The sequence below is a fragment of the Molossus molossus genome, unplaced genomic scaffold, assembly GCF_014108415.1.
Source record: "Molossus molossus isolate mMolMol1 unplaced genomic scaffold, mMolMol1.p scaffold_m16_p_1, whole genome shotgun sequence".
Lineage (NCBI taxonomy): Eukaryota > Metazoa > Chordata > Mammalia > Chiroptera > Molossidae > Molossus > Molossus molossus.
The window spans coordinates 39,496,846-39,523,713 of NW_023425344.1; the positions used below are offsets into that span (position 1 = coordinate 39,496,846).

Consider the following 26,868-nt stretch of genomic DNA (forward strand, 5'->3'; position numbering starts at 1 on the left):
TCTGTGAAGACAGTCCGTTGTCTGGACAGAGGGGTGTGCAGCCATAGCTATCCCTACACGGTGGCCATCATGTCTTAATGACTGGAGCCCTCCCCTCCTCCAACCCCACTTCCTCCTCCTAGGCCCCCTAGCCACCAGCCTGAACTTACCTCCTCTGGAGGGAATTTACGGAGATGCACACCATCATTCACAAAGGCAGCAGCATGTGTTTCTTCTGGCAGGATGGACATATCTGTGACAGATGAGCCCCGTGATGTCCACACACATCCCTCGCCCCCGCCTATGGCTGTCCTCCCTCCAGTCGGTCTGCAGCTCCTCCTGGGCCCTCATCACTCTCTCTCCATGCGTCTCCGTGGGCCCTGCACCTTCCTCTGTTGGTCTTTCCTCCTTACCTTCTACTTCATTTCTTAACACTGCTCTGTCCATGTCCCAGCTGTGTCCCATGGTCCTTGCTGCTCCTGTTCTTACCCAGTTGTTTTTGTTTTGTTTTCCATTTTCTCCTTCCTTTTCCATTGGTAGCCAATGTAGCCATCCCATCTTTGGGAGACTATGATAACATTTTTAAAACATATGTTTCTATTGATTTGAGAGAGAGAGAGGAAGGGAGAGGGAGAAAGAGATAGGAACATCAATGAGAGAAGCATCATCGATCGGCTGCCTCCTGCATGCCCCTTCCCAGGGACTGAGCCTGCAACCCTGGGCATGTGCCTGACCAGGAACCAGACCGGCCACCTCTTGGTGCACGGGATGATGCTCAACCAACTGAACCACACTGGCTGGGCCTGTGATTACACTTTGCCTTATTATTTTTTGTCCCCTAAGTATCAGGGTGGACCAATAGCGGTATTCTAAAAAGGGCCCTAATGAAGTAAAATATCAGCACATTCCTTCTTTTTTGTGATGGTGGCAAAAATCCTAACTAAATGACACTGTCGCGTCAGGCCAGGTTCTCCTCAGAATCTCCCGACAGCATTATCCTTTCCATTGGAAGTAGAAGAAACCCCTCCATGGCGTCACACAGGAGCATCAGTAGGTAACAGAGCCGCACAGCTGCAAGTCTCTTGTCTTGGGACTTAGACCAGTTTTCAGCTCTTGGCCAACACTCCTAGAGAAGGGATAATAGGTCAGCCAAAGGCTGGGCAGGGAGTCGACACAGGAGCCATTCCCACCTTCCTGCCCGGGGGTTCCCACCCGTTTCCCACAGGGCAGCAGAGGGAGCCAGGCCTGTGACCTCGCTACACCGCGTCCTCTTGTCTAACTGCATCGGCTGTTCTAACTGTGCCTGCTTATGGATCTGCTTAGAGTAGATACTAACTGCCGCTTCCTGCTGAACTTGTTTCTAGAAGACACCCCTTTCGCCTTCTCCTTCCCGAAACCCTTTAAGGCTGCTCAAGCTGTACTTCACTGGCTGGCCTCGGCTTTGATGTGTGCGCCTTCCCTGGGGAGTGGGGGGAGCCGTGCTCAGGCTGAAATGCCAGCAGATCAAAGTCCTTGTCTTGCTGTGCTCCTGACTTGGCATGCTGGGGTCTCAGACTCATCTCTGCCACGCCTCCGTGCAAGGCTGAGGGGGAGCTGGGCGTGGGTGGGTGGATTTGGTACGCTGAGTTCGGAGGGACAGGGCAAGTCCTGTAGGGGTTCTCAGCCAGGAAACTTCAGGAAGGCATAAAAGGGCTGCACTGTGTTTTTATTCCTGCCCCTGTAAGAAGGAAGTGCGATGCCAAATGTATGCGAACCAGGGGCGTGCAATGAAAATGGCACTGAAAATGGCAGTGAACCTAGTCTCGGGTCCCTTCGGGGCCACACATTCTTTCCATAAGTTTGGGCCAGTCACCTCTCCCTACGGGACCTCTGAATTTTTTGCGAAGTGAGGGGTTGGACTATATGATTGCTAAGGTTCTTTGCAGCTCTGTGGGATTACCCGTTAATCGGATTAAAGCTAAATATCAGATAATGTCCTCTTTCTCTTTTTGAGACATAGAAGGACTATGAAGCCCGAATGCCTAGATCTAGAGCAGCAGTGCTCAGCTGGAGGTGACTTTACCCCCAAGGGACATTGGGCAACATCTGGAGACAATTTTGGTTGTCTCGCCTGGGGTAGAAGGATTGCTACTATCCTCTAATGTCCAGGAGCCATGGTGCTGCCAAACATCCTGTCACAACAGGACAGCTCCCCACAGCAAAGATTTATCTGGCCCAGAAGGTTGTTAGTGCCCTAGATCAAGGTGGTAAGCGGCTGGTACAGTGCCCTCGGCTCCATGGCCTCCCGGTGGCCGTGGCGTACCTCGCTTTCCTCCTGAATGTCATTCATTTTCTCTGCCGCAGCCCTTTCAATATTTTGCCCCTTCTTTAGCTATTGTGTTCCTATATTTTTATTCAGGGAGTATATTTCCTTTTTAATCGGCTTTTCTCTAATTCCAAATACGATTTTTCTTCCAAATTTGAACCCCGTGTTTTTATCCCTTCTCCCTATCCTGTCCACCACCGCCCTCTGGTAAGCAGCTCCCCCTGGTGCTCCTCTCCTGCCTACTTCTCTGTCCCTGTCCGGCGCCCGCGCCCTGGTTCACAGTGGACGGCTGCAGCCAGGCAGAGGGAGGCCCTGCTGGCGGACCGGATTCTGTCCCTTCCACGGGTTCAGCATTGCTCATGGGGAGACGTGCTGGCCCCGGGGCCTCCCTCACCTTGGCGGTGGTGCCCACTGTCACCCTACATGATGTCCAAGCTGGTGAGGACGGCAGCCGAAGTGGAACGATTCGAGAGGAATGTGTCCAAAGGGCTGGCGGCAATCACGAGGGTCTGCATTTCCCCCAGGGGTTCCTGCACCTCCTGGGAGCATTTCCTACGCCAGTTTGATACTTTCATGAGGCTTTTTATATACAGTAATTTAGAGGTCCTTCAAAATTACGTTGTCATAACATGCATCCCAACTTTTGGTTCCGAAGTTGGGCTCTCCACCCCCCGGAAAACTGGCATCCTGAAGGAGGTGGCTGGAAGGTGGGGGGGGGGGGGAGCGGAGGCTGGAGACGCCCCGTGTCACAGGCCGTCCGGCCGGCGTGGGGCTGGGAGAGCGCGGCCGGCAGGGGGCGCCCGGGGGCCCACGGGCCGCGCTGCGGCCCAGCTTCCGAATGGCGTTGTCTTCTCTCCCCAGCGACAGTTGGGCAAGAACATCAAGTTCGGGCAGCCGCCAGCCAGTGCCACTCCCGTGAAGAAGGCGGACAGTGGGGAGGCCGGCCTGGAAGAGCATCAGCCCCCGACCCGTCCCATGGACCCCGTGGCTCAGCAGGACGTCGTCCTCTCGGACGTCGAGAACAAAGTGAGGCCGCCCAGAGCCGGGAGGACGGGGGCAGCGGGCGGGCCGTGGGGTCTGCAGCGCAGGGGGGATGGGAGGCGTTTCTGAGGCGTGGCCGGGGCTGGGGAGCACTTCGTGGGCAGGTGCCCTGATCTGCACTGGGACCACCTGGCCGAGGGGGAGGAAGGGGAGACACGTCCGTTGTGCGGCCCTTCCCGGGGTCTTCCACGTGCTCCTTGAGACTCAGGCTGACCCTTGTCTGGCCTCACCCCCAACTGAACTCTCCGCCCGGTGCCTTTCCTATGCATCCTCTGCACTTCTTTTTTTTCTTTATTGATTTTAGAGAGAGAGGAAAGGAGAGGGACAGATAGAAACATCGAAAACATCGATGAGAGAGAGCATCGATCGTCTGCCTTCTTAATGCCCCCCCCACCCCCGGGGTCAGACCCACAACCTGGGCATGTGCCCTGACTGGGAACGGAACCGGCAGCCTCTTGGTGCAGGGGTGGACGCTCAACCACTGAGCCACACCGCATCCGGAGCCCATCTGTGTCTGTGTCCACCTGTTTTCCTTCCATCCCTAAACGTTGAGTTCCTTAAGGACAAAACTGCATCTTACACACCTCCATCCCCCCCCCCCCCGACTTTGCTAATAAGACAGAACAAGTCAAACAGACCAGTGTGAAGTCTACTGAACGGGGAAAGAAAGTCACACTGGTTTAGCACTGTCCTCTCTAAGTTTGGTCTTTGACACTGAAAAAAACACTGTGAGCGTATCCTGAAGTAAGAGTCCTTCTAGCAGCAGGACACCTTCAGGCCTCCTGTGGAAAAGGGAGCGAGAGTGAGGGTTCCCGAGACACAGCACCAGGTCTGCCAGCCTTGTAGCATCTCCATGCTCTGCCCGCCGGGTGCGGAAATTACACTGATGCTCTGGAAATGGGCATGCCCGCCCCCGCACCCATGCTGGTCATCAGCAGATAAGTCCTAAGGGCCGGAAGAAGGATGAGCAATTTGCAGAGCAAAGTGTGGAAGGAAAGAAAAGGACTGTCCCCGCCTGTTGCCCATCTCTGCCTGGGCCTGCCCTGATGGTTCCTGGCACGCACACGTGCAGGTGGTGGGTGACGCAGGGATGGCCCGTTCCTCCCTCTGTGGTCAGAAATGCCACCATCCTCGAGGCAGGGATTTCCCAAAGACAAGCAAGTGTCTTCACTGTTACTGACAACCTGATACATGCAAGGTGCTGGGGCCTGGGGGAGAGGGAGGGTTGTTTGTTCAGCCAGCCGCTACCCCAGCTGTGGGTATCACAGAGATGAACAAGATTAGACAAGGGGCTGCCCCAGGTCGTTTATATTGTAATGAGAGTCAGACAACACACACAAAACAGACTAATATAGTCATTTCAGATCAAGAGAAGTAGAAATAAAGCCAGGTGATGGAAGAGTGAGGGACTGGTTGGGAGGTGGGAAGATGAGGAGCTCAGAGCTGCCCTGAGCAGACCTGGGCGTGGGGCGTGTTCCCGGGGGAGGGAGGAGCAAGGCCCAGGCCCAGGGAAGGGCCTGCGCTTGTCTTGAAGGAGGAGCAGTCCCGGGAGGCCCTCTGCACCCTGGTGGAGGGGCAGCGGGAGGGTAGATGTGGCTGGGGGCGGGATCTTGCAGACCATGGGAAGCAGGTGAATGCCTCTGAAACAGGAAGCCTCTAAGTAATTTGAAGCAGGGTGGAGACATAATCTGATTTATGTTTTCTAAAGATGCTTCTAAGTGTGCAGAAAACAGCTAAGGTAGAGCAGGCCGACATGACCACTCTGGAAGGGACAGTAAGACCCTTCTGTAAATATTGGTGACGCAAGAGAGAAGGTGTAGGGGCCATCAGAAAGGTGCAGGTGACGGACCTGGTGCCGGTGTTCCCGGGGCAGGCCGATGGACCGGGGTGGGAATCTTCAGCTGTTTTCTGTTCCTTCCTTCTTTCCTGAGTCGTGTCCCCTCCTCTGGTCCTCCTCCTCGGCTCAGCACTTTGCGTGTGGCCTTGGAAGGGCCTTCTTCCCTTCCCACGGAGAAGAGGTCTGGCTCAGAGGTGAGAGGTTCGCAGGCGCAGGGGTGGAAGGCAGCCAGCGACGCACAAGCTCTGAGGCTGGAGCCCTGCCTCCCAGGTTCTCTCGGCACCAGGGCCTGAGCTGGGAGGCCGCCTGCTGGGAAATGTGCTGGACTCAGGGCGGGGGACCCGGGGTGCACACACTGTGCCTGAGGAGTCCTTGTGGGGCCTGGACGGTAGCCAGTTCCTCAGTGTGACTCCTGCCGGCTCTCCGAAGCCAGCGGCGCCCCCGCGTGAAGGAGGGGGCGACTCTTTCCAGGCACAGATGGTGTCTGGTCAGCCTCCCCAAACGTCCAGTTCTGGCGTGTGACTTGAGTGCTCTCTTTGCCGTTCCAGTCCAGTGACACACCAGGTTCTCCGAGTCCTCCGACTCTGCCTGGAGCCAGCAGTGACATGGAAGAGAAGGTAATGTGGTTTGAACTTACATACTTAGCTTCCTTATTGTCCTCCTGCCTTTTTTTTTTTTTTTTACAATCTTCTGCCTCATTTTCCCATTCATCATTGCTGCCTTCATCTACTGCTTTACATTTTTTCAAAATGCAACCAGGGGCAGACATTGGAGCATCTGTTTCCATGACGATGCAATTGCTGGAATTGAATCCTGCCCTGAAAAATAGCCACCTGCCCAGCTTGCCAGCATTGGGAGTCCTAGGTGTTGGTAGTTTTCCTAAATGTATCATGTACTTCAAGACCCTGTAAAGTGGTTGAAAAGACATCCTTGAAGGTACCCAAATCTATAAGGAAAAAAGTCTCCTATTTAGAGATGCCCCCAAAAGGACCCTGTCATTTCTCTACTTGTATGTCATTTTGTTGTTTTAACTTTTCTGGGCGCCCTTGAAACCTGGGCCTTCACCTGCAGGAGCCTAGGGAGCCCTGTGGGGCCCCGTGGGAACCTCTTCTGCAGAGGTCAGTCCGCTCCCAAGAGGACTGTTCACCTACACAGGGGTCCGGGTGCCCTCCCGGGGTCTGGCAGACGGCATAGTGAGTAGAGTATGTCCTGGGTCTTCTGACGGGTGGCCCAGGACAGTGCCACCACCCCGATGATGAAGAGGCCCTGCTTAAATAACTAGACACAAAACTTAAATCTCAGCTTCTGGTGCTAACGGATGTCTTCAGTTGCCACACTTGGTTCGAGCTCCTTCTGCTCATGCATTTGTTAGGTGATGCAAATAAATGTTTAATTTGTCTCTTCATCAACAGTTCAGAGTTTGAAACATATTGCAAAGATAACCATAGCCCTGGCCGGTTTGCTCAGCGGTTAGAGAGTCGGCCTGTGGTCCAGAGAGACCCAGGTTCGGTTCCCGCTTAGGGCGTGTACCCCGGTTGCAGTTTGTCCCCGGCCCTGGTTGGGTCGTGCGGGAGGCAGCCACTCAATGTGTCCCTTTCACGTCGGTGTTTCTCTCTCTCTTCCTCTCTCTCCCTCCCACTCTATCTGAACAAAAAATGGAAAAATGTCCTCAGAAGAGGATAAAAAAAAAGATAACCGTAAATAAATAAAAGCTAGGGGACCGAAGGCTGGAATTCATTTTCCTTACTTCTTGTGCTTCTTGTCGTGAATTATTGTTTACTGAGCGCCCCTTTGCTCTTGGTGCTTCAGCTTTTGTGTGTAAATACGGAAGGCAGTGCGGAAAGCAAGGCCCTCGGTGAAACCCCACCGAGGCTGCACAGACAGGTGACCGGGCCTCCTCTGGGCCCCTGAGCCTGAGAGCGTGAGCCGGGAGCGCCCTCTGCTGCACGCTGATGTGGCATGAGGTGTGGCCAGGAGCCCTGACTTTGCTGCTTTCCATAAATGCTCTGTAGTTACAGGTGTGGCCTCTGGGATCGAGCTGAGCCACCACCTCCGACCTATCTAAATCTGTGCGGTTCACCTGGGGTTGTGGTGCGTAAGTGATGGCGTCTGTATTACAGACTAGGCAGGCGGTGCCACAGTTCACCCTTTGAAGAGTTGCCCTCTCCTGGCGTGGACCAGGTGTCTGCTCCTGCCTTGAGCTTCCCTGGGCCCTAGTGCTCTGTGACTTTGGAGTGATGAGCGAGAACACTTTTGCGGGTTAGCAGTGTTATGCCCTAGTCAGAGATATGATGTTATTGTTCCTTTAGTCCTTCACCAAATACTTACTGAGCACTTGCCAGAGGAGATTTGCTCCTTGGACATAAAGGGGACTGATCCGAGGATGAAAAAGACACCTTCCCTGTCAGGTAGGAGAGGAGGTGTGTTCACACCGTATTGGCGGTAGTGGGGACGCTCTCAGAGTTCCAGTTCTTCGCACGGATGAGCCTGTCCAGGGCTCAGCAAATGAGGACTTATTTCAGGCTTTGTGGCCAGAAGGTCCAACGATGAGACTCTCGGTTCCGCTCTTCCTTTGTAGCGAGAGAGCAGCCTGGACACGAGGGTGGGCGTGGCTGTGCCAGCAGAGCTCCGCCTCCACCTCAGGCTGCAGGCAGGGTTCAGGCTCTGTCAGCCCCCACCTACCCTCCATGGGATTCAGGGGAGCTCGGTCCCTGAGAGGAGAAAGGACAGTTAATGCAGACAGCCCTGGCAGAGCCAGGAGTCCCTGCCCTGCCTTTTGATTCCAGAAGCAGAGCTCACCTCATGGTCCGATGAGCCCCCTGCGTGCCAGCATCCCGGGGCCAGGCCGGGCCAGGCACAGGCACCAAGAGGTGCTCCCCTTCCCGACTCCCGCGGCTGCTCTCTGACCCAGACTGATCACATGTTCTGATCCCCACCACAGGTGGCTCCAGCTAAACCGTCTCGGCCAAAGAGACATTTCTCTTCTGGGGGCACCATCGAGAGTGTCAACCTGGATGCCATCCCCCTGGCCATCGCTCGCCTGGACAACAGTGCCGCCAAGCACAAACTGTCCGTTAAGCCAAAAAACCAGAGGGTGTCGAAGAAGCACAGGCGACTTGGACTTGCTGGGGTACGTAGAGCCTGCCCTGGCAGGCGAGGCAACCGCCCTTGCTGGGGCGCACTCGTTCTCCCCAACGGGGGGTGTGCTGGCCTGTTGAAGGAAGGGGTGGGCTGCAGTGTTGGATGGCGAGCAGGCCCATGCGTGGTCCATCGCCCTGTCGCCTCCAGAGGGGCTGAGGGACCTCAGACAGAGAGGCTGCCTTTGAGGGGCTCCAGACACTGCATTTGCTCTGCAGCAGGGAGGGACCCAGCCGTCTCGGCCCAGGCATAGCCAGAGGCTCTTCAGTGTGAGGAGGGTGGTCTTCTGAGGCACACATTTCAGTGGACATAGACGAAGTGTAAATCTAATTTTGTCCTCCCCTTTCTAATCCTGAACTATGGGTTCTCCTAAGATTATTCATAGAAAAAGGGGTTTGAGAAGGACACCTAAAGGGGGACCAGGGAGTACACATGACATTCTGTCCACCACCCTCACGATTTACTCTTGGTGCAACAGCCTGGGCTTACCTATCCCTGCACTTAGAACGCACCTTCTGCCCTGGCCGGTTTGGCTCAGCCATTGGAGCACCAGCCTACGGACCAGAGAGTCCTGGGTTCGGTTCCCGCTAGGGCAGTGGTTCTCAACCTTCCTGATGCCGCAACCCTTTAATACAGTTCTCATGTTGTATGTGGGCGGACCCGCCTGGAGACGGATAGAGGAGTGGTGTCTCAGTTCCCAAGACCATCAGAAAAAATGTTTTCTGATGGTCTTAGGCGACCCCTGTGAAAGGGTCGTTCGACCCCCCAAAGGGGTCGTGACCCACAGGTTGAGAACTGCTGTGCTAGGGGCATGTACCAAAAAAAAGAACACACCTTTTTTTTTTTTTTTCTTCACTCCCTGAGCCCCCACTCCACACCAGACCCGGGCCTGGGCGCCAGCAGAACAGCAGACACGGACAAACCCCTGCCCTTACAGAGCTCCGGAGTGCAATTCTAGTGAAATCAAGATAACCCGTGGAGAAAATGACCAAGTGTTGAGCCAAAAACCAGCTCCTCTGGGCAGTAATAAAAGGGATTTCCTACTGTTTAAGTGAGACAGGAGCAGTGAAGACCTCAGGCGTCACCTACCAAGGCAGGGCCCTGCTGAGCTCCCTGACCCAGGTCTGGAAAAGCAAAGGGCTCCCTTTGCCGCAGTCCTGGGGCAGAGGGTCAATGCACAGGGCTCCCCGGGGGTACACAGGAGCATTTAAAAACCTGTCCCCAAACCAAGAGAACTGCCCCCTTCTTTTGAGATCGAGGGCCACCTGCATGGTGACCCTGCGGAATGGTGGCCTGTGCGAAAGGAGAGGCTAACTCTGTTCCCCTTGCCCGTGTTAGGAGCGACCGAAGGAACCAGGTGGCCTCCCGAGTCAGCTGTCCCTGGACCAGAACGGACATCCTGGGGAAGACAAGCCAGCGTGGCTGGAAGAGGAGCCAGAGCCACCGGACTCCGAGGAGGAGCAGAGACGCCAGGAAGAGTACTGGCGGGAACTGGAGGCCAAGTGCAAGCGGCAGAAGGCCGAGGCCGCCGAGAGGAGACGCCGGGAGGAGCAGAGGCTCCAGGCCCTGGAGAGGAGGCTCTGGGAGGAAAACAGAAGGCAGGAGCTCCTGGAGGAGGAAGGAGAGGAGGAGGAGAGAGCAGAGGGAGAACCACAGCTAGAGGCAGGCAACAGGCAGTGCCCCGAGGAGAGGCAGAGGCTGGACGAGCAAGGCGGCCGCGGCCAGGAGTGCAGGGAGCCAGAGGCAGGCAGGCACCAGGTGGCCGAGGAGCAGGAGCCCCTGGAGAAGGAGGCCGAGCGGCCGCAGAGCCTCCCGCGGCAGGAGGAGCTGGAGACTCGGAGCAGGCGGGAGGCCGAGAAGCAGCGGCAGGAGGAGGAGGAAAGAGAGCGGAAGGAACTCAGGAGACTGGAGGAGCTGGAGGAGCAGAGGCAGCAGGAAGCCGAGAAGCAGCGGCTGGAGGAAGAGGAGAGGAAGAAGAGGCTGGAGGAGCTCAGGCAGCAGAAGGAGCTGGAGGAGCAGAAGCGGCGAGAGGAGGAGGAGGAACGGATGAAGGAGCTCAGGAGGCAGGAGGAGCTGGAGGAGCAGAGACGGGGGCAGGAGGAGGAGGCCGAGAGAAGGAAAGGGCAGAGGCGGCAGGAAGAGGAAAAGGAGCCTCGGGAAGCACCGAGGGTGGAAGAGGCGAGTCAGCCGGCGTCGGATGACAGGAGCCCATCTCACACTGACCTTGCCGAGAACGCAGAGCAAGGACACCTGAAACCCGAGAAGCAGAGAGAAGACCCTGGGGAACCAAGCGTTTGCCAGGAGCAGAGCCAGGAGGCCGAGCCCTCAGGAGAGCAGCGGGGGGAGGTCCGTGGGCTGGATGATTGTACAGGTCAGGAGAAGAGAGAAGAAATGAGCCTCCCCTCGCCCCAGAAACAAGAGGGGCCGGGAGAGACACCGGCTCCAGTGGAGAAGAAAGAAGCTGCCACCCCAGAAAAAGACCGCAAGGTGGAGGAACTCAGGTGGCAGGAAGTGGATGAGAGGCAGACTATGCCCAGGCCCTACACGTTCCAGGTGTCATCAGGAGGGAGACAGATTCTCTTCCCCAAAGTCAACCTGAGCCCAGTGACGCCCGTGAAAGATGCGGGACCTGCTTCTGCTCCCCACGAGCCAAAGGCCCCCAAAGCCAGCCCTGCCTCCCACGCGCTGCCCTTGTCGCTCAGTATCCCCCACACGGCCATCCTGGTCACGGGAGCACAGCTGTGCGGCCCCGCTGTCAACCTGAGCCAGATCAAGGACACGGCATGCAAGTCTCTCCTGGGTCTGTCAGAAGAAAAGAAGCAGGTGGATGTCCCCAGCCTGGAGAACCCAGCCCGAGCCCCCGCCGATCCCCGCGCAGGCAGCGGGAAGGCCAGGCCCCCCCAGGAGTCTCCGAGCAGTGCGGCTGCGCTGGCCGAATGGGCTTCCATTCGGTCCAGAATCCTGAAGAACGCAGAGGGTGACCAGCACAGCAAGAGGGACCCGTCTCAGCCTGGCGATGAACAGACTCCCAGAGGCCGAAGCGATTCCCGCGGGAACCTCCGGAAGACCCCGCCAGGAAATGCAAAGTTCTCTATTATGCCTGCCTGGCAGAAATTCTCTGATGGGGGCACGGAGACCTCCAAACAGAACACAGAAGCTGAAAGCATTAGAAGGAGACCCATGCTGGAGGCCAGTGACAAGACGGCACCCCTGCCCCCGGCTGCCAATAGTAATGACCACTGCAAGGGCGCAGAGAATCTGGGGGTGCACCAGGAGCCAACGGACACCACCGAGGGATGCAAATTTGCCAAAGACCTTCCATCTTTCCTTGTTCCAAGCCTTCCTTACCCTCTGCAGAGAGCAGTGGCCCAGGCGGAGCCCGAGACCACGCTGGACAGTGAGACCTCCAGTGCTAGAGGAAAGGCAGACCCCGCGGTGCCAGGCGGGGAGGAAAAGGCCTCACCTTTTGGAATAAAGTTGAGAAGGACCAACTACTCCTTGCGCTTCCACTGCGACCAGCAGACAGAAAAGAAGAAGAAGAGGCACAGCAGCACTGGGGACGGTGCCGATGGGGGGCCGCCTGCACCGGGGAGCACAGATGGCGAGAAGGAGGCAGAGGGTGTGGCCCTCAAGCATGGCCCGGCCCTCCCCCCGGAGCGGAAGCAAGCCCCATCCACCTGGGAGGACTCTGCTGTAAGCCCCTCCAGCCCCTCTGCTGCAGTCCAGCCTGGACCCCCATCGGTCAGCAGCCAGACCCCAGCTCCAGAGCACAAGACAGCAAACAGAATGCCATTGGCACAGAAGCCAGCCCTGGCGCCCAAGCCCGCGGGTCAGACCCCGCCGTCCTCCCCACTCTGCAAACTGAGCAGGCCCTACCTGATGGAGCTGCTGGCCGGGCGGCCGGGGAAGCCTGACCCGGAGCCCAGTGAGCCGGGCAAGGAGGGCCAGGAGGGCCGCGCGCCCCGGCCGCCCTCACCACCACCCCCCGAGGACAGGAAGGCCCAGAAGAGGGAGGAGGAAGAGGTGGAGACCGAGAGGAAAGCTGCTGTCCCAGCTCTGGCTGCAGCCCCACCGGAGAAGCCTTCCCAAGTGCCCGAGGCTGGGAGGAAAGGTACGTAGCCATCCGCTGGGACCCTGCCTCTGCCCAGCTCATCATCCCGAAGCCGCACCCCGGGCTGGGGTAACCGGTGGGGTTCAGTGCCCATTTGCCATCCGGGAGGGAATTAGTGAGTCATTTACTTTTGTGAAAAGAAAACTTTTGTGGCCCAAAGCTTTTCTGAAAGGAAGAGTTTATTGAGCCACATGCTAGCCAGAAGAAGGGCCAGGCGCTGGGGCGTGCCGTCCGGGCCAGCAGCAGCCGGGCTGGGTGGAGAAGCAGCGGGGCCTGGGGCTGATGGGGCCTTTCTGTAGTGGTTTGGGGAAGAAAGATGAGAGTTGTTTTGTAAGGTGAAAAGGTGAAGCAGAGACAGTCTGGGATAGGTGCAGTGTCCCGAAGGGGGGTCTGTGCTACTTTTGGACTAGCTGCGGCCTACAGTCCGAAAGTTCAAGCATAGGTAGGACATAGTAGCCTCCGGATTGTTGGCCAAGGCCCTCTAGAATCAGGGACTTCTTTCCGCCAAGGGCCATTTGGATATTTATAACATCATTCGCGGGCCATACAAAATTATCAACTTAAAAATTAGCCTGCTGTATTTGGTCCAGCTCATTTGGTGGGGTGCGTGATGCTAGCTGGTCTTTTTTTTTTTTTTTGGTACATGCCCCTAGCGGGAACTGAACCCGGGACTCTCTGGTCCGCAGGCTGATGCTCCAACCGCTCAGCCAAACCAGCCAGGGCGATGTTAGCTGGTATTGATTTCACGGCCTTACACGGCCCACGAGCTGGACACTAAAAGCGGTGACGGCTACCTGGAGGCTGATTCCAAGTGTCAGCGTACTCTCGAGACTGGGGACAGTCTTTCATTTCTGCCAACAGTCATCAAATGGCGAACTTCCTTTCTCTCTCCCTGCTAGTCTCCGGCCTGCTGTAATTTAATTCAGGACACCTCAAAAGGTTCCTCACCACTTTTCCACTCTCCTCTACCATTGTGGGAATGTGAACTGACTCGGGCGTATAGATCTGCAGCTCACAGCCATTAACGATACTTAACACAAGAAATAAGGAGAGGTGCCCACAGCAGAGAAATGTCCGTCATCACTGGGAGGGCAGTGATGGAGAAGACACGTTCCTGGACCAGAGTCTCGGGAGCAATTCCGCAGTGGGAGCCTCGGGGGCTCTCACAGCTCCAGCGGCCTGGGGGTCCCTGTGGAGTTGGCTGGGTCTCAGTTCCATGCACAGTGCTCTGCAGCGCCTGCCCCACCAGCTTGCCGCTGGGAAGCCCTCCATAAAGAAATGCAGTCAGCGCCACCCCGGCTTCTGGCTGCCCCTCACGTTTCTTCACACGGATGCTCGTGTCGGCTCCCTGACCGCTTGGAGTGGCTGGGGGCCCCTGACAGCCTTGGTCTGATGCCTTCTCATCTCCGTTTGCAGAGTAGGCCAAGTGCGGGTCACAGCCCAGAGGTCACTCACGCTTCTCAGAGAAATTCTCCCGTGAGGTGTTTCAGGAAGGATTGTTTTTATTTCTTTTGTTTAGTTGTTTAGAGTTAGGGTGGTTCTCACAGAGAACAGACCTGTGCCCTGGCGGGTACTGGTTTGGTTGCCCACCTTACTGCAGCCCTGGTGCCCTGTGTCCCCAGCCTGGGTCCCTGGACTGTCGAGAGCAGCTTGGTTTCTGTTTGCCCGGACAGCGAGGAGCCCATGTTCAGTTTGGGGTTTTTCTTTTATCCTCTGGGCCTCAGGGCTAGGTGCTTTGGGGGCCTGTCTCTCAGGCAGAAGTCTTAAGATTGGGGGCACCAATAGTGGGGTCCAAACTCTTTGCCCCTCGGGGTTGTGAGTTTAGATGCCCGGGGTGGGATTAATGGTGAGAGTGTGTCAGCCTCTCCCCGCCCTTTGCCCAGTGGGTAGGAATCCCTCAACCCGTTTCTGGATTTTAATCAGAGGCAGTTCTGTAGCTGCAGACTCCGGTGTGTGTGGGAGGTGGGGGTTCGGGACCCCATGTCCCCATCTTGAACCAGAAACCCCCTTTTTAGTGTTGACGTTAGTGTTTGCATCGTTTGCTTTCAGAGTATCCTCAAGTCCCTCTGGCAGCCTGGTCTGCTCTTCCATACTCTGACCTTCTCCCCAAAGAAGTGACGCTCCAGCCCTGCATCTTTCTCTTACACGTGTCCCTTTGGTTACAGTTGTCCACCAAAAGCTGTGACTGCCCCTGTTTTCTTTATCGGTGTCCAGATTCTAGGTTGTCAGACTCCACTGATTTAGAAGCATGAAAACAAGGACTGCGTGCCTTGTGAGCAGTTGCTGCCCAAAAGCCTTTCCAGCTCTAGACCAGCAGCGGCCAAATTTGTTGGACTAAAGGCCCCATCAGAATAAAATTGCATGCACCTCTGATTTATTCATTAACTGGTACATGTTAAAACCCTGCCACAGTATCATCCAAGTCCCTCTCACTGAAAGGGCAGTGGTTGTAAATCCGTAGTACAAGTCACGGTGGTACCTTTCATTTCTTCAGCCAGCTTCCCGTCAGATCTGGTTGCTGTGAACACTGGCAGGCATGGAGCCTGTCAGCTCCGCTGTGTCCTGGTGCATTTGGGGAGGATATTAAATCTGTGGCTTGTTTGCAGGAATGGTCCATTTCATAAGGGACCATTTAGATCAAAGGAGGTATGACATTCCATAAACTTGCCTAACCACAGAACCTCACGATATGCTAAAAGCCAAACACGCGGGGACCACATGGCTGGTTCTCTCCCTGCCTCATGTAGCCTAACCACAGAACCTCACGATATGCTAAAAGCCAAACACGCGGGGACCACATGGCTGGTTCTCTCCCTGCCCCGTGTAGCGCTCCCAGCTCCCCTCCGGAGTCTGTAGACGTACCTTGTACCTGGCCTCCTGCTCTGTGGGCCGACTGAGGATGTCGGTGCCAGTCTAAGCATCAAATATTACTTTTATATTTAAAGATATGTAAATAGAAATTCTGAGCTTTTCTTCCTTTACCACCAGTGAATTACCTGGTACATTCCTCCCCCCTTTTTTCTTGGAGATCATTGCTTTAGAAAGAGGTTTCTTTTCCTGGGACTGAGGTCAGCGAGGACCAGTGCCTAGGTGAAGCCACCAGAAGGGCGTTGACTCTGAACCCACCCCGATGGGCATTAAAATCACAACGATCGTCCCCGTGTTTCTCCCCTGACACTTTGACGACAGACACCATCAGATGTCATGTCACTCTGAAGTTCCCAGCCTCCTATGTGGGTAGAACAGATGGTACGTGGCCCTTTCTCCAAGAACTAACCTTAGGAAGCAGAGACTCGAACCCTGTAATGCCAGGAGCTCCCTGCTCGTCTCCCGGCACCTGAAGGCGGGCATCTGAGTGGACTGTGTGTGGTTCTGCTTGTCGGCTGAGTTCAGAGTGAGAGAGAATAGGTTTACATACTGCAGCAAAACAGAATTTTAATTCACTATTTTGAACTTCCCAACCAAAAGGGTGTGTGATTAACAAAGAACATCTCGCCCTGGCCGGTTTGGCTCAGCGGTTAGAGCGCCCACCTGCGGTCCGGAGAGACCCGGGTCCGGTTCCCACTAAGGGCATGTACCTTGGTTGCAGTTTGTCCCCGGCCCTAGTTGGTCGTGCGGGTGGCAGCCACTCGATGTGTCCCTTCACATCGATGTTTCCCTCTCTCTCTCTTCCTCTCTCTCCCTCCCACTCTGTCTGTACAAAAAATGAAAAAATGTCCTCGGGTGAGGATAAAAAAAAACAAAAACAAAGAACATCTCTTTCGAACCCTTGAATGAAATGAGCGATTTTACTGTTTTGGAAAATTTCAGCAGTCATCCTTTGTGCTTAATCACGCCAGAGTGTTTGTATTTCTATTGTTCAGTTCGGTCTCACAGCACATGTAGAGGTAGACCGTCTTGGCTCCATTTTACAGATGACACCGACATCTGAGAAGTTAGGCGACTTGCCGGCTCTCCACAGTGGTCAAGCCAGGATGAGGAGGGGTAACCCAGGGCGGCCCCAGCAATTCTCACCTGGCGTTTGTGAGATGCTGTAAGCCTCTAAAACACCTTCTCATGCCCTGGCCGGTTTGGCTCAGCGGTTAGAGCGTCGGCCTGCAGTCCGGAGAGACCCGGGTTCGGTTCCCGCTAAGGGCACGTACCTCGGTTGCAGTTTGTCCCCGGCCCTGGTTGGTCGTGCGGGTGGCAGCCACTCGATGTGTCCCTTTCGTGTTGATGTTTCTCTCTCTCTCTCTTCCTCTCTCTCCCTCCCACTCTATCTGTACAAAAAATGGAAAAATGTCCTCAGGTGAAGATGAAAAAAAAAAATAAAACACCTTCTCATTACGTCCTCATGTCACCTTTCGGACCTTAGTCATATGTCTGTTCAGAAGAACATCGTTTAAAAAAGCCATAGGATTTGGCAAAGCCTCGTCTTACTCCTTTCCTTGCGGTTCCCTTAAACCCGATCTGTGATTGGGTTTAAAATGACAATCATTTTCCCCACGTCTCTTGGATAATATTTTGGGCCCAGTTCTTTCAGTCACTTTAGAAAACAGATTTTTATTGTGGCAAAAATGCGTGACATGAAATGTACTCTCTTGGCCATTTCTCAGTGTACAGTTCAGTACGCTTCAGCACATTCACACCGTGTACAACCAGCTTTCATCCTGCAAAACTGAAAGTCTGTGCCCTTCACCAAGTGCTCTGCCCCAGCCCCACCTTCTGTCTGCTGTGTCTGTGACTCCAGATGTGTCACAGAAGTGGAATCATACAGTGCTGCTTTTTGTGACTGGCTTATTTCACTTAGTATGATGTCTTCAAGGTCCATCCATGTTGTAGCAGGTGACAGGATGTCCCTCCTTCGTCATACACCCTTCTGGCATATACCACATTTGGTTTGTCCATTCATCATTGGGTTGCTTCCACCTCTTGGCTATTTTGACTAGTGCTGCTATTACCGTGGGTTCGCAAATATCCCTTTGAGATCTTGCTTTCAGTTCTTTTGGATAAATGCCCAGAAGTAGAACTACTGGGTCTTGTGGTAATTCTATTTTTTAATTTTTTGAAGAACCACCCCACTGTTTTCCACAGAAGCTGCACCGTTTTACATTCTATCCAACAATGCAGAGAATACCGATTTTTCAACATCCTCGCCAACACTTGTTATTTTCTGTTTTTTAGATTTTATTTTATAGTAGCCATCCTAATGGGCATGAGGTGAAACCCTCGTTGTGGTTTTGATTTGCGTTTCCCTAGTAACTGGTGATGTTGAGCATCTTTTCATATGCTTGTTGGTCGTTTGTATGTTTTCTTAGGAAAAATGTCTATTCATGTTCTTCACCCATTTTTTAATTGGTTATCTTGTTTTTTGTTAAGCTGTAGCTGTTCTTCTTATATTTTCAGTCACTTTATGAAAAGAAAAAGTCCTCTAGGGAATCTCAATAACAACAGTCTCATGTTGGTAATTAATATGTCCCCTCCAGTGTCGTAACCAGAACTCCAAACACCATTTCAGATTAGTGTGTCCCTTCTTATGTGGCCTGCTTCGGGCTGAAGCCCCGCAGCGGGGACACCGGCACAGCGACCTCCGCCCTTTCTCCCAGCCCAGAGCCGGAGTGGAGGGAGGGAGGGAGGTGAGGCATCGGTGCTGGCTGTTTTGAGGGCCGCTCACTGCTTTTCTGTGGGGCCCTTCTGTGCATTCCTCAGACCCCTACCTGCCACCTGGCCTCTCCATTTCTTACAATTCCATTCCCGTCAGGGGTGCTTCCTACAGGCCACCACAGATTTTTGGAATCAAAGACATTTATTGACTCTGTGTCTTTTCCAAAGAAACTCTCTACTGTGGTGTCTTCTGCCTCAACTCTGATTTCTCTGTGACCTTGAGGTGGCTGTTTGGCCAGCTCACGGCCCAGTCTTAGGAGCTGACCTAGCACTTGAGTTCACTGTGTGGGAGTTGGTGCCATGGGTTATCTGTTGCAGGCCTTTGGGCTTCCTTGACTGAAACTCAAACAGGAGTCCGGTTCAAACATCCTGGTTTCTGTTTATTGATCCCCCCCCAGCCCAGACCTGTTAGGCCCTTTACACATTGTGGTATATAATCTTGTTTAACATCTGGCCCATCACTCCAGGATGAGCTATTCAAACTGCAGCTCCAAGGAAACGAACATCTGGCTAGAGAGTTGTCTTTTCAATCAATTATAAATTTAGGCAATTACATTATAAAGGTATTTCAACCGTTGTGATAACCCCCGTTCAGAGTTGTTGGCAGAAAACTGGCCGGTTGCTTTAGTGACCTTCCTCAGCAAGTTCCGACAGAGCCGTCAGTCTGGGACTCCCTTTTACATAATAGCTTTAAACAGAAAGCACTCAGATCTTGGCAATTTGGTTTTCAGACAGTTTACAAACAGGTGTTACGGGAACTGCTGGTCCCGGGACCTGTACAACTTCCGGGCTCAGCGAAGCTCCTTTCACGTTCAGTTTTCAAGAAATACTTCCTTTTCTGTGCGAGGCCATAGCTGACTTTGTTCGATGATTAGGGAGGCTGCCAGGCCAGCGGCTCGTTACAAATATGGATTCTCTTTGTATAGCACTATAGATCTAAAGGGTGTAGAAAATTAAACAGAATCCGCCCTTTTTTTGTGCTTGAATTCCTAATTTGCATGTATTATGGTTCTTTCTTTTCAATGTAAAGAGCCCTGGTTGGTAAGGCTCTGGAAGATCAAAGAGTAAACTTCTGTTGGGTTTCAAAAGAACGGCACTACAGTGAGCCTCTTCCTTTGAAGACAGTAAGGGATTCAAATGCCAGGATGATTATCACTAAAAGTGCATAATTTTTACTTGAGGGAGAAGGGACTCACGGTCTGATAGGCGTGATAATAACAACACTCCCTTTTGCCGAGTGGTTTGCATATGCCAAGCACTGTTCCAGATGTTCTGATACCCAGGATCTCGTTTAATCTCCGTGGCAGCCTGCTGAGCCATGTGCCAGTGTCACGTCCACTTTAGGGATTAGAAAACTCAAACTTAGAGGGCGGACGCAGCTTTCCCAAGGCCACACAAGGTCAAACCCGAGTCTGCTCAGTTCCGGAGCCCAGCGTCTGCTGCCACCCACCTATGACATGGGTTTCCCCCAGTTGCACAGGCGAGACAGTCACCATAAGAGAAACAGACTGGAAGTCAGGAGCCCTTGGTTCAAACTGCAGCTGGTGCACTAACTGCTGGGTGACCGGGGGCACAGGACTTGATCACAATGCGCCCTAGTACTCATGTCTGTCAAAGGAGGACATGGGACCAAAACCACGTTTCCCACTGTGCCCTTAGAGCCCCACGAGGCAGAGCAGGGCCCCATTTTCCTCTTTCATACTTTGGGGTTCCACATAGGATACTGTTTGCAGAGGGGAAAGGTTCTTGCAAAAATAAACTTTAAAAAGCAACAAATAGCCCTGGCCGGTTTGGCTCAGCGGTTAGAGCGTCGGCCTGCGGTCTGGAGAGGCCCGGGTTCGGTTCCCGCTAAGGGCATGTACCTTGGTTGCAGTTTGTCCCCGGCCCTGGTTGGTCGTGCGGGTGGCAGCCCCTCGATGTGTCCCTTCACGTCGATGTTTCTCACTCTCTCTCCCTTCCTCTCTCTCCCTCCCATTCTATCTGTACCAAAAATGGAAAAAATATCCTCGGGTGAGGATTAAAAAAAAAAAAAAAAAAAGCAACAAATAAAAGAACAACAATGAATCGAATAACTGCCTGGGTTCCTTGTAGGTTTGAGATTTTATGACACTGAGATTTTTTTTAATGTTATTATTTTATATATTTCTTAAATATGTTTTTATTGATTTTTTTAGAGAGGGAGAAGGAGACAGAAACATGAATGAGGGAGAAACATCGACTGACTGCCCCCTGCACGCCCCCTACTGGGGTAGAGCCCACAACCCCGGCATGTGCCCCCCCCAGGAATCGCACTGTGACCTCTTGGTGCACAGGATGACGCTCGACCAACCGACCACACCAGCCAGGGCTGGAGACTTGTTTCTGTTTAGAGGGAAGAAAAACAATCTTGTTTCCTGTTGATCCAAGATGCCCCTTCCCTGCCCAGTGGTCACTCAGGCATCGGCACAGAGTTTGTATGGAGGCAGTTGACTGTTTCGTGGGTTGATTAATATGTCACAAGTTTTAGGGAACGAGGTACTGAGATAAGAGAACAGTTAGTTTCACTGCAAACTGGGTTTCGTCTTTACTAATTCTGATCACAAATCCAAGGTGCGTGTTGAGGGCAGGGGTTCTCACGCCGCCAAGCAAGTCTCAGACACCAGTGAGGTGTCTTATAATTCAACTTAATATGGCATCAGATTCTACAGATTGAAGGCTCAGTCCCATAAGTGTGCACCTTCAGATCCAGGTGCTTCTGACTGGTTAAAATCCTGTTCCCATGAACCCCCTCCTTGGGTTTGATTAATTTGCTAGAGCAGCTCACAGAACTCAGAGACACATTTTGCTGACTAGATCATTGGTTTATTATAAAAGGAGATCACTCAGGAACAGCAGGTGGAAGAGAGGCAAACAACAAGCTATGGGAGAGAGCACGGAGGTTCCAGACTCTCTGGGTGGCCACTCTCCCAGCACCTCCACCAGCCCAGAAGCTCTCCAAACCCTGGCCTTTGGAAGTTCATGGAGACTATTACATAGGCATGATTGATTAAACCTGCAGTGCTCTCCTCCCAGGAGGTCGGGGTTGGGATGACAGTTCACACCCTTTCATCACACAGCTGGTTCACCTGGCAACCAGCCCCCCTTCCTTCCGTGTAGTCCCAAGGCAGCCTCGTTAACATAACGAGACACCATCGTGCTGATCACTGAGGAGCTCGTGCCAGAAACCGGAGGAAGACCAAACATATACATTTCTTACTATACATCACAGCGTCAGTCTCCTTCCCCCACAGAAAAGCCGGTGCTGCAGAGCAGACACTCTCTGGACGGCGCCAAACTCGCGGACAAAGCCGAAACCTCGCAGCCGCTGTGGATAACGTTAGCGCTGCAGAAGCAGAGGGGCTTTCGGGAGCAGCAGGCCACCAGGGAGGAGAGGAAGCAAGCCAGGGAGGCCAAGCAGGCGGGAAAGCTCTCCAAAGACCACGTGAGTACCTGGCCTTCAGCTGGCACCTCGCCTTTCCGCAGGGATTTAAAAAGCAAGGAAGGCAGGGGAGCTAGGAGTGGCGGAGAGTATTTAGAAAGGGAAGAGCAGTAAACAAATTAACTACCGTTAGGCTAGAAAAGCATTTTCAGTTGGAAATTTGATTCTGTTTCCTGGTGCTGTTAGGGTACTTTGATTTGGCAGAATCTATGGTGTAATTAGTGCAGCGATTGACACACACAACAGTTACGTGAGAAATAGGGAAATGGTTGTTTGAGCAGGGCGCTGGGAGGAAGTCATTCCTCCTCTGTGAGTGACCCTGCTTTTCTAGTTAATTTGATGGGGCTGGTCTAGGAAGCTGGTTCCCTCTGGGACAGTTGTTCTGGGCTGCTTCGTGATGGGGGCCAGGCTGAGCACCACTGCCCCCAAGTGCACTGCGCCTGCTCCTTTGGGCGCCGAGGATGGGCTGACAGGCAGAAGCCCCCACGACCTTGCACTGGCCGTCTTTCCATGTGCTTCGGTGGAAGACATACTTTCCCTGGCTTTCTCTGCCCACGCAGGTCGGTGTCAGTCCACAGCCAGGAGGCAGCAGTGTCAGCAGAGCTGGATCCCTGCACAAGCCCGAGGCTCAGCCAGAAGAGAAGCCGGAGACGGCAGGGTCCAGGCTGGAGCGCAGAGAGCAGCTGAAGAAGGCCAACACCCTCCCCACGTCGGTGACAGGTAGCAGGAGCAGGACCGTTTCTGTTTACCCAGTCACAGGCTTTCCCCCTTAGAGCTTGCTCGCTTCCCTCCAGTGCAATAGCAGCGTTTCGGGCACTTCAGGGCACAGGCTGTTTCAGCACCCAGTTCATAATCTTTGAAACTGATCATCAAAGGGCACCCGAAACTCACCCACTGCCGTGGTGTGATGGTCAGTGTCTAACCGTCAGCTCTCGAGGGAGTAGGGAGACCTCTGATTTGTAGTATTTGCCATTTACTGTGGGTAAAGATTCCCACCACGGCCAGTTCGAGCTGTCAGTGTGGTCTGCTAAATTTCTGAAGTTAACAAGGCTAGTGCCGTGAGCCATCTCCAATGCCCCACTGCCTGTGGTCCAATAAAATTAGGTTTATTAACTTGCTGCAGTCAGAGAGTCTTCATATCACAAGCACCTCTAAACAGAGGAGGAGATAAGATGATAATAGGATTGGGGGGAAAGGCTGAAATCCAGGTAAAATTTAAATGGAGCAGTGTATTGATAGCCTTAAAGCAAAACAGGAGTGTGGGGTGTACATAAAGGGGTTGACATTAAGCCTGAGCTGAAATGCGGACTCAAGGCCCTGTTACCTTTGACCCAACAAAGTTAAAATAAGTATGTGACAGTTGTGTCTGAAAACCTGGGGCTCTGCACCTGGGATGGAATAGAAGCTGAGTTTCTGAGTCTGTGACCCAGGAGGCTCAGACGCTCCAGGCAAAATGGGCTGGTCCCTTCACGTTGTGGTCTCAAACGGCAAACATCTGACCCTGCTGTGACCTCAGAGAGCAGGGTGGCTCAGCTGAAGCCCTCGATGCTAATGAACAGCGTTGTTGATTCGTTCGTGACACATAAAAGACATACGCATTTTAAAAAATTCTTCATTCTAATAAAAGGTAAAATGATCCAGTAATGTTTCCAACTATTTGCTCATTACAAATCACCTGGAGGATGGATGACTCTAAACAAGTCTCCTCCAGGGGCTAATAGGGCATGTTTTCCCCACGGGGCAGCCCAGGACTTTTGTACGCCTCGGTTACCTGCTTGCTGAGTTCTGGAAATGTAGAGGTCTCGCCATGACAGCTGTATTTACTATTTGGTGAGAAGAAAGAAGTGAAAACCCCTTTGGAGCCGTGTACAATTCCTCCAGAACCTCCATGGGTATTATTTCATTTGATTTTTATGCCCTGGAATTAAGGGTTCTATACAGTGCCTGGGTGTGTCAGAGAGAATCAGTCCAACGTAAAGTGAAAGCTCCAAAGTCAGAGAGCTCACACCTTTCTCTGCCTGGTTTCCCGGCAGCTCCGAAGGGCTAATGCAGTTCAGACTGGCTCTTGGTTAACAGCACAAGCCTTTGTTCTGAAGCGCTGTCTTTTCCATCAGTATTTCCTGAGTTCTGTGTGTGGGCCATTGCCACAGGCACTAAATATGACCCGGAGAGCAGATGGGAACCCTCACCTGAAGAAGCCTTCAGGTGTGGTAAGAAAGTGACATGATGCAAAGGAATCGTTAGACAAGACTGAGAGTCCTAAGAGCTGGCAGGATCTGCGGGCCTGAGGGGACAGGACCCAGGGCAGGCTTGGTGGAGGCAGGGACTTTTGACCTTACCAGCTTGATAAAATTCAAACTGCTGGTTTGATCTTTTTCTTTGTGAAAATGATTGGCTATGAGTAGAATCACAAAAGTTACCTTTTCTTTTGTATTATCATGCAGACATAGCTTCTGTGCACAGAAAAAAAAATGCTTCTAGAAACTCTCTGAAATTAGAATCGACTGCACTGTGATCACTGTAATTTTGTACGTAACGGTTACGGTCACGTAGCTTTCTTTCTCTACTTCTCACTGCGGATGTCCGGTGTCGCACTGCGTTTTCCTTTCTGAATCCCACTGTATGATAAATCAAAGTGTGCCTCTGACTTACACCTTTCTCCTTTTCTTCAAAACGCAACCCAGTGGAGATCTCGGATTCGACGCCCCCCGCGCCACTGGTGAAGGAAGTCACAAAGAGGTTTTCCACCCCAGACGCTGCCCCGGTGTCAACAGAACCAGCCTGGCTGGCTTTGGCCAAAAGGAAAGCCAAGGCCTGGAGCGACTGCCCGCAGATCATTAAGTAAAGACGTGTCCATTCCTGCTCCCAGCTATGGCTCCGCTCTTGCCCTTTTTATTTATTTATTTTTTATATGAGGTAAAGACACCAAGCTAGGGAAAAGAAGCATGTTTTATAGGCTCTCAAATAACATGTAGAAACTGAACTGGTGGTGTTCCTTGTAAAGAAGTGTATTTGCACAACCCTCGGTCCTGGTGCCTTGAGCTCCTCCGAGTTCTGAAGAGAACGTTCTGTTGAGGGACCACAGGAAGCAAATCCCCGACTAAACTCCTCAGGAGGGCCTGCCACCCGCTCCACTGCCCTTCCGCTCCGCACATCCGCACACCACTGAATATATACTATTGCCAATCTTTGTAATGTTTTTTTTTTTTTACTCTATGCTCCAATTTCTTTTATCCAAAGCATTTACCCTGCCATTATGTTTAGGGATATCTACCTTTTTATACAAAAATGGTAAAGGACCATACGGAGATAGAAATAAGAAGGCCCATTCTCCTGAGTGCAGCAAGTAACTGTGAATTGCAAGTAATAGTCTGGCTCCCACTCTGTGCTCAAGTCTGGTGTTCACAAATTTTCCCTGACTGAGACTGTAACACAGAAAGCAAATCCATCCACACTTCTACCACACTGTTGATCCACAGGCCCCATTAGACCAGAACTCTCTTTAAGGACGTGTTGAACATTTGGCCCATTTGGCTTCCAGGCAACACTTTTATTTAACAGATACAGAAAGGAAGCTACAAATTCTGTCTGAGACTCCCCGATCTAGTACAGTTAGTTATTCCTAAGATGTCCAGGGTCCATCCTAGGCCTGCTGTGAGGAGGACAAGGCCAGAAACGAATATTCTGACAAAAACTCTTCAAATGAATTCTGATCTATCCTAAAGGTTGAGAACCTTGGAATACACTGCTTCTAGTACACTCTAGTTTTTAAAACTCTGAAAGGGAGACTCATTTCACCCAAAAAAGCAAAAGGGAGACAGGAAAAATAATAAAACAACTCCTAAACCAGCTGTTTATTAAAGATACAAGAGGCTACTGACATTGCATGTCTCTGAAAATTCCCTTCCATCTTTAGGGAAAGTTACCAGGAAGATAATACTTGGAGCCTTTGTACTAAGGACCTCCCGTGGGAAGCTTCTTTCTGAACCATAATTGAGTGATTCGTCTTTAGAGTCAAATATTCAATAGCACTTGTAATTTAGAGCATTCACCTTGCTACCTTTAAAAAACATCTCAGAGTTTTAAGTGGCCTTGTTATTATGCACATGTGATATAAAGAAGGGACCCGGCTATTTAAAAGCCCACATATATTCACTATTTCCCTAAGTTTGCTTTACATGTAACACAGACATACAGCAAACCCACACACTGCTGCTGCTGACTTCACATTTCATGGTGTTGGCATAGTCCCATTTTCTTCGCCCCGACTCCAAAGTGTAAGTACAAGTCTTTTGCCCAGAGCAGTGAGAATTATATCATTTCCTTTCCTACAAAAAAACCTCATTTTATTAGTATGCATCATTATTTTCCTGTATGCGCACTCAAAAAGCAATGTGCTGTTATTCTGTGCTGTTAGTCTACCATTTACCTTAAAGAAAGGATGACAGCAGTTATTTACCATAGAGAAGGCATTTTCTTTCTGGAAACGACGGCTCGGCCTTATGGTAGCAGCTAGCATGTGTGGTCATATGGATAGTTGTACTCTTGCAAGTTGGAGTTAATATTTTATATATACATACTGGACCTTCAGACTGTTAAGAATCAATGTAACTTCATGTTTTATTGCTATGGGAAGCAACATTCCACTGCACGTTTTCCAACTGATGTTCATTTCTAAATCAAATATGTATACATTTGTTAGTTTCAATGATTTCCTAATAAAACACTTTTTAATAGGAATTTTTCCATCTAGAGTCCTGGAATTTTAGTGCTACATTGATTCTTCTGAACTTTCTCTTTCATCCTGTCAGCTTTGGATATCACAGAATGGCAGAGAGCAAGCCAAGAAATCAGATTATTAACAAAGAATGTAGATGAGTCCACTCTGTGCTGGCTCACCTGTAAAGCCCATCAAAGCAGGAGAAATGCCTCAGTTAAAAGTTTCCTCCAACATCTTTAAGAGCACACTGAGGAAAACACAGCCACCACACTACTTCCAGTAACACAATGGCTACATGTTTAATATTTCATGTAAAAATTACTCCAAATTTGCACTAAATACCAATGAAGTGTTATTTTGCTTTGGTTGTGTTGCAGTCTTTTCTCATCAATAAACTAGGGGGGAAATTCTGTAAAGACATAAAAAATTCAAGACTTTTTAAAAAATCCTATTGCTATGTTAAATACACAGCTTTTTAAAAAAAATTAAAAACAAACACACACTTCTCCTGGCAAGGTTATAGATGATTAACCTCTGTTTATACATATATATATACACACACATACATATATATATAAAACTCGAGTTTTTTGTTTACTTTTTAAATTTTTCAAGTGCAATTGTTTCTTATACATTA

General features: G+C 51.9%; 1 protein-coding gene across 1 annotated transcript in view; it reads left to right on the top strand.

Moving 5' to 3' along the window:
- The window catches only part of CRACD (capping protein inhibiting regulator of actin dynamics), a 233,134-nt gene extending 206,347 nt beyond the window's left edge, over window positions 1–26,787 (top strand). The window contains exons 18-24 of the mRNA XM_036254198.1: window positions 3,146–3,310; window positions 5,711–5,779; window positions 8,104–8,292; window positions 9,639–12,411; window positions 21,324–21,514; window positions 22,072–22,231; window positions 24,196–26,787. Coding sequence (XP_036110091.1) covers window positions 3,146–3,310; window positions 5,711–5,779; window positions 8,104–8,292; window positions 9,639–12,411; window positions 21,324–21,514; window positions 22,072–22,231; window positions 24,196–24,356 — 3,708 coding nt within the window. The 3' untranslated portion in view covers window positions 24,357–26,787. The remainder of the gene's footprint in view (window positions 1–3,145; window positions 3,311–5,710; window positions 5,780–8,103; window positions 8,293–9,638; window positions 12,412–21,323; window positions 21,515–22,071; window positions 22,232–24,195) is intronic.
- The last annotated feature ends 81 nt before the right edge of the window (window positions 26,788–26,868 follow it).